At 33.8% G+C, this 7,162-nt stretch overlaps 1 protein-coding gene across 1 annotated transcript in view; it reads right to left on the reverse strand.

Moving 5' to 3' along the window:
• The window catches only part of mIF2 (mitochondrial translation initiation factor 2), a 196,561-nt gene extending 190,389 nt beyond the window's left edge, over nucleotides 1–6,172 (reverse strand). Inside the window, exon 1 of the mRNA XM_089093213.1 lies at nucleotides 6,048–6,172. Coding sequence (XP_088949339.1) covers nucleotides 6,048–6,076 — 29 coding nt within the window. The 5' untranslated portion in view covers nucleotides 6,077–6,172. The remainder of the gene's footprint in view (nucleotides 1–6,047) is intronic.
• Nucleotides 6,173–7,162: the final 990 nt, after the last annotated feature.

Here is a 7,162-nt window from a genome sequence, read left to right on the forward strand (position 1 = left end):
GTTTTATATAAGACAGTGGAATGCAACTTTAAATGAATATTTCAACCCTATATCCAAGGTCTGTCCTCAGCAAAACAAATGAATATAAAAGAATTCATATTAACATACAATCTTTAAAGCTAAAATATTTTCAAAACAGCAAATATTTTGAATTTCAAAAGGTGAATAAAACATTGAATTTCAAAATGTGAGCATTTCTCTAGCTAATCTGGCTGGAAACTAGAAAACATTTTTTTCAATATTAAAACATAAGCAAATGTCACCATTGCAGCCTATCCTTTTCAAATACAATTAAGGCTTTTTTGGCAAGCTGGAAAACACAACCAGCCTTGCTTTCCAGAGAGTATTTCTATTATTGGCAAATAGTAAAAGCTACCAGACTGCTATTTCTGAGAAAAAAAGAATTGACTTGACTTGGATAATAAATCCAGCCTTCAAGTGGAAAGATCTCTAAGCTAGTAGTCTTTTCCACTAAACTCAAATTATTACCCTTATGGTTTTAATTAGAAGTTATAATATTGACAATTTTCTTCATTTTGTTATTAATTTCTTCAAGAAATGAACATCATTACTGAAAACTTTGTAATGCAATGGCTCAGCCATGTTCTTAACACTGGTTCAAACACACAAAAAATGATTATAATAATGGAAAAATAGTCAAATTTCAAACAACTTGCTCTTTAAGTCATTAGTTTAGACTAGTCTGTCTTACAAGCCATATTATCATATAGCCTTATAAGCCACATCTTATAATTTTCACTAGCCTATTTTATAAGCCAGCTTTTCTATTCATTAGCTTTTTGCAACTGGCACTTGTTTCCCATGAAAATGCAGGTTGTTGTAGAAACCTCTTTATTCTGTTTCAAAACACTGGTCTTAGATTGAATACAGACACAAAAGAGTCTGTCTATGATTCAGATCAGCTTGAACCTAAACCTGGAAAATGCTGCCCAATCTTGGACATAAGATCTTAACATTTGAACAAACTGGCTATGATTTGTTTGTTCTAACTTTAAAATTCAATGTCTAGGATTTGGTAGCATTTTCTAAGTTTAGGGGTTAAACTTAAGGGGTGGGTCTGTAATCTATCAGTGCATTTAAAATTGTCAGTGATGAATATTGTTAAAATGAGCAAGCTAGTCACATAATTACAAATAAAATTCAGACAAATTTAACCACAAAACAATCAACTTTATAAGTGGTATAATAGAGATTTTGGTAAATATTGAGCAATTCATATTATTGACCTACAAACAAAGTGAACATACCACTAGATGTCATTTTTTATGCTCTTTCTAAACATGGGCGTAGGGAAGGGGGCAGGGGAGGGCAGCTGCCCCGCCTAGAACTTCAAATTTACTATAGATGTTAGTGAGAACTTTTTGTATGTTGGAATTTTTTTTTGGATGTTACCTGGTAGATGGTTAAAAAAGCTAGAAATAAACAGAAATTTCCAAATATTGTTTGTGATATCAACATTTACGCTTTGATCCTCAATATTGATTTTCAGTCTGATATATAGGTAGGAGACTGGCACACGATTGGCTGATTTTGACTTGTTTAATTCTCTATGACTTGCTTCAAGCGATAAGAAGTTGCTGAGCATGCCAAAGCGAAAATAACTCATTCAACACCATCCTTGAAGAAGACAATTAGAAATACTCCGCCATTTTTCCACCTGGATGCCTCTCTATCCAAGTGGGCAAGAGTGCCAAACCTGGGCCACCCCAGCAATTTGGCTTATGTTTGGCCACCAGACAAAAGAAAAAGAAAAGTGACCAGGGGAACATTAAAGCTTGTTTTTTGGCTATAAAATTAAGAAAGAATATGGTCAGCATAAGAAATTACAAAATGAATTTCATTAAGTTTAAAAAAAAACTAAAGAGTATTAATTTCAAATAATAAATTGACTGATCAACATCAAAAGTAAGCTGCTCTACTAATCTTGGTGTTCTGCCTTCCAGTGGTGGCGATTTTATTTCAACTTCTGTCTTTAAGACACAATCCATCTCGTTAGTTAGCGCAAAGTATCTTGCTCCAGTCTCATTTCAAAAGTGGACCTTTAGTTCTTCACTAGCTACTTTTTGATAATGATAATATTGTGAACAGAATTCCCTTTCTTGCTCTTCAGCTCAATCAGAATGTAATCACCCGCCTTGACTTTCTCAGCGTCAAATTACAAGTAGCTGGTAGGGGGCTCATCTTCAATGTATATGCTGGTGTCTGAAGAGCTGTTGTATACAGGATCATCTACGTCAGAATCGTCTCTCTAACTTTAACTCTTTTTGCAAGAGACACCCCTTTTGCTTTTTAGTCTTTTGACTTGTTTGTCTTTCTTCCGTTCCAGGACTAGGGCTTTTTGGCAGATACAGCTTTTATCCTAGCAGCAATGCATTCTTTCATGTGGGTGTCAGTGAGCATTTCTGGCTTTTTCATAATTTTTCCTGTTGATTTTTTGGGTTTGACTTGATTGGTAAAATGCTGCAAGTAAAGCAAAGAATGAGAGGCAGTCATCCAGCCGGAATTATTTTCTGAGCTGATTGTGATGGTTCCTGGTAAAGCCCCCCTGAGTGAAATTTCCAGACACTGTTTTTGTGGGGAAATAAGTAGAGGAGGGACTGTGTTCCCAACACATTAACAACAGCACAAATTGTGGTCAACTGACCTCTTTCTTCTGATGTGACCTTCCCTACTTACTTCTGGCCTTGCTGTTCAATAATTTTACCAGGCTTGTGCATTTTTCCAGACCTGATTTGTCAAAACTTCAAATGTCTTGTGGTCTGGACATGTGTTTATATAGGCCTCAATCCAAGTTGTTAAAGAAAGCTCCTACACTGTGACACTTGAAAGCAGTTGTCCATCATAGGCTTGTACTTTTTGACATTCCTACTGATAGAGTTTTAAGGCAATCCATTAAACCACAGTACCAATCTTTACGTGTAATTCCTCCACTGTCTTTGAAGTTCTGTTATCCAGTATTTTTATGCTCTTAATAATGTCATAAGTGTAAGCAAATTTACATGCTTCTAGAGGAATACATCAAAACCATATCAGCTATTGTTTTCAAGTAAGTTTTTAGTCCTTTTTCTTGTTCCTCTGTAAATATTTATCATGTGTTGTAAAAAGGTGTAAAGAATTTCAGGTGCAGACTTTTTAGAGGGATATTCAGCTTCTCAACATTTTTTTTTATATAGTCTTGCAGCGTTTCTCTAGGGACACCCATGGTACTTCCAGAGAATCCAACTGACTTCTTGTAGAATAAGACAGAAAAAACTGCTATTTTGTTTTCTTCTGGATCACAGCCACCTTTCTTTCTTTTCTCTTCTGTTTTACTTTTAATCATTTTATCTTGAATGAAATTTAACAGGAAAAAATAGAGCTTCAGTTCCCCTACTGTTCTGACAGGATTAAACAACGCCAGAATTAACACAGTTTTGGCTTTTAAGCTTGCCTTCAACCTTTAAATATGCTGTTTACACAGCTTTTACAAGCATAGCCCAGTTTTGGACACTATGGTACAGCATGCTGAATTTACCCTTGGTATTGTGGCTGAACAGGGAAGTTCACTATCCCACAGGATGAAAAAATACTAACAGCAAACTGGTGAAGATGGCATGTCTTGGAAGCTGCCAAAAACAGGCAAATAATAAGAGAATATAATGCAAGTTTTCTAGTATTTGTAATTAGGCATAGTTTTTCAGACAAAATTGAACAAAATTCCAGAATTAATCACCATAAAACCTGATCCAATTTGATATTTTTGGTAAAAGTATTAATTAAGGTCAGACATTTTAAAAACATACACTGCCGTCTGTCAGAGCTTTTATTATTCTGTTGCAGGAAAAGTAGAACATGGAAAATGTTAAAGGCCGAGTTTTAGTGAAATGTAGAATGACTAGTTTCTAAAGACCTATATTCAAAGGACCTTGGGATGTATTAGTAAGATCCCTCCCCTGTTCATCACAGAAGTGGCTGCCCTCCTCTACACAAGATGCTACCAATGCCCATGTTTCTAAATATAATAATTTCTTTTCTTATAAATTCAATTTTAAGCCCTTTTAGGACCCTTGAAAATTATAATTGAATTCTACATTTTTTTTATACAACAATGAGTTATAACATTTGCTTCAAACCTAATATTTCATTACAAATCTATTTTATAAAAGTTGTATAATTTATAAACATTGATTTCTGAAGATTAATTTGAATAAGAAAAATTCAAAAACAAATCTGCCATGTTTACTTCTTATTCTGTTAGGGTGCTTAAAAACTGCTGTTTCATCTATATGTTAAAAAATATCAAAGCTGAGAGAAGAAACATGGAGAAATTATTTTGAAGTTTTTAACCAACTCAATTGTGACAAATCAATACCTGTGGATTTCATATATTTAACAAAATGGATTTTATAATGAAATAATTAGTTTAAAGCCTTTAACTCTTTTTATAGGCTACCAAAAAAATAGAAAGAAATTATCATTTTGAAGGGTAAAAAAAAGGCTTAAAACTGAATTTGCAAAAAAAGCCATTGTTATATTCAGAAAGAGCATAAGAAATGGCACCTAATGGCATGTTCACTTTAATTTTAGGTCAATAATATGAAATTCTTAATATTTACTAAGATTTTATAGTGATTTAATTGTCTTAAGTTGTGATTGGCTGTCTAGCTGCTGGGTATTTAACCCTTCATATTCATTCATATGTTAGAAGGGATGGGCTTTAATGAAGTAATACAATTTTAGTAATTTGTCATGTGTTGCTTTTGTTTCAAACTGTTTAGGCTACCTGTGAATTGAACCAACACTGACAAAATCAAGAAATAGAAAAAAATAGGGTCCCTTTAAGAGCTCAAGATGCAATTAGCCACAGAAGCAATTATTGAATTATGAAACAGCATAAAAAAGCATCAAATGATGTTTTCACATTCACCCTAGCTAAGTTGGTGAAGTTCTACAAAATCATATTATTGAGTTAGGACTAAAGTGAATACACCACTTGATGCCTTTTTTTTATGCTGATTACAAATATAATAAGCATTTCTATTGGAAATGAATATCAGCCCCCGCCCTCTATATAAGCTATACCCAACCTAACCCTGAATTGGCATATATAGGGGGGCTGAAATTCATTTCCAATATAAATGCTTATTATATTTGTAATCAGCATAAAAAAAGACATCAAATGGTGTATTCACTTTAGTCCTAACTCAATAATATGATTTCATAGAACTTTACCGCTAAGTTATTGCACCCCTTAGATATTTACCAGAAATTAATAATTTGTGCTACATATTTGCACCTTTGAAAGGTTTTGAGTGAAGCACAGTGGAACCACTTTTGAAATTTGTTAGTTAGGCTACAATTTTTCTGCATAGCCTATAGGCCTGTTCTTTTGCTCTAAGATCTTACATATAAGATCTCACATCTTTCAGCAAAGATTTCTGTTCTTTTAACTCATCTTGTTCTAAGATCTTACAGCTCACAGATATTAGCAAAAAGTATGAAAGATGCCATCTTTCTGCCATATAGAACAATGATGAGAGAACTTTGATGTAAATAATTACACTTTCACCATTACTAAGAAAGGGTCATCCAATTTTAGTTTGGTGTTTTTATTTTAAGGTTTGGTTTTTATATTTTTATCAGTTTTATTCTGCACTGAGGATGGTCAAGTGGAGGTCTTGACCAATATATTTGCATAATTTTTAAATTTTTTCACTTGCTGTTAGTTGTCCTTGTTTTCTTCCTTTCTTCGGGATTTTTTGTTTTATTAGAACTTTGATGATATACTCATCATTGTTCTTAGACTGCTGGTCAGAGCAGAATGATAAGACATTTGTAAAAGAGCACTAGAAGATGTAAGATCTTAGTGCTAAGATTTCACTTTTAAGCGTTCTTTGTCAAAAGTTGTAAGATCTTAGCACAAAGATGAGTAAAAAAATGGCCCTTATTAGAGCCTATGAAGTAAGACTGCTTTCTTAACACCTTTCCTTCTCAACAGCCACAATTCTAGGCTTACACCTTCAGTTTTAAAATAATTTCTCTTTCACCTTGTACAAAGGAGAGTAGAAATGTTCATTGCTTTGTCTCATGTGTTTATTATTCTATCAGTGTTTGTCTTCCGTCTATTTTCTGGTTGGAATCCACACACAAACGACCTAAAAATTCGAAATTTATTGCGTTTAGCTTCATGACTGTACAATACCATTCAGTCGATAAACTCTAAAAAATGCGGAAAGTGAGCTAAATTTCTGGAAACAAAAACTTTAAGTTGAGCCAAGGATATTAAAGCATCACTTATCCTTTCGAAAGAAAACCAAGCATATTGAAGCATCACTATCCTTAGTTTATATGTTACAAATGGAAATGACCCCCAAATAAGCCAGCTCACTTACCTCCCTCGGCTTGGTAGAAGGAAATCACAGTCAAGGCTTCATAATTACTTATAGGTTAATATAAGGCTATTATCTTTTTTGCAACTACAGGGACCAAAGCTTATGCAAGTCAAGGTTCTATTTTAAGGTTGTCATAGGCTATTGAACTATATTTGTGGTGTAAGTTTAGCACAAATACAGAAAATAGAATAGAATCCAGATTCAAAGTAGTTTTTGCTAAGTATTCTATTACAAAATCAACATGATACAGTGTTAGTGAGAGGTGTATCCAGGGTTTTTAGTGCCTGAAGACAGTGCCAGTCCCATCTCCCCTCCATTACTACCACAGTATAAGTAAATAAAATATAGTTCATTTTTAGGTAAAAGAAAACACTCAGGTCGGCGCCCCATCTGAAGTTGTTCCCAAGGACTGTCGTCACCCTTGTCCCACCTAGCTGGACCAATAGACCACCACTGGACCACCTAGCTGGACCTAGTGTTATTGCAAAATATGCCCATGAAATGGCATAATCTATACTCTTTTTCTTTTTTCTAGCTGTATGCCTTAGCCTAAAAATTCACTTTCAGCTTGAATAGGTAAAGTAAGGATAGCTATTGCGCAAAATTGATGTTAAGATTAAAAAAAAGAGAGTATTATGTATTATAAAAAGCAGAAAATTTATCAAAATTCTTTGATTCTCTTTATTCCGACCATTTACTGTAACATTATCATCAACATTGAAATCCTATTAAAAATATAAGATTCCTCTCATCTTGGGAAACCTGTGGCC

The sequence above is a fragment of the Artemia sp. Qi Xiang Cuo genome, chromosome 8 (genome assembly GCF_049724085.1).
Source record: "Artemia sp. Qi Xiang Cuo chromosome 8, ASM4972408v1, whole genome shotgun sequence".
NCBI classification, from domain to species: domain Eukaryota; kingdom Metazoa; phylum Arthropoda; class Branchiopoda; order Anostraca; family Artemiidae; genus Artemia; species Artemia sp. Qi Xiang Cuo.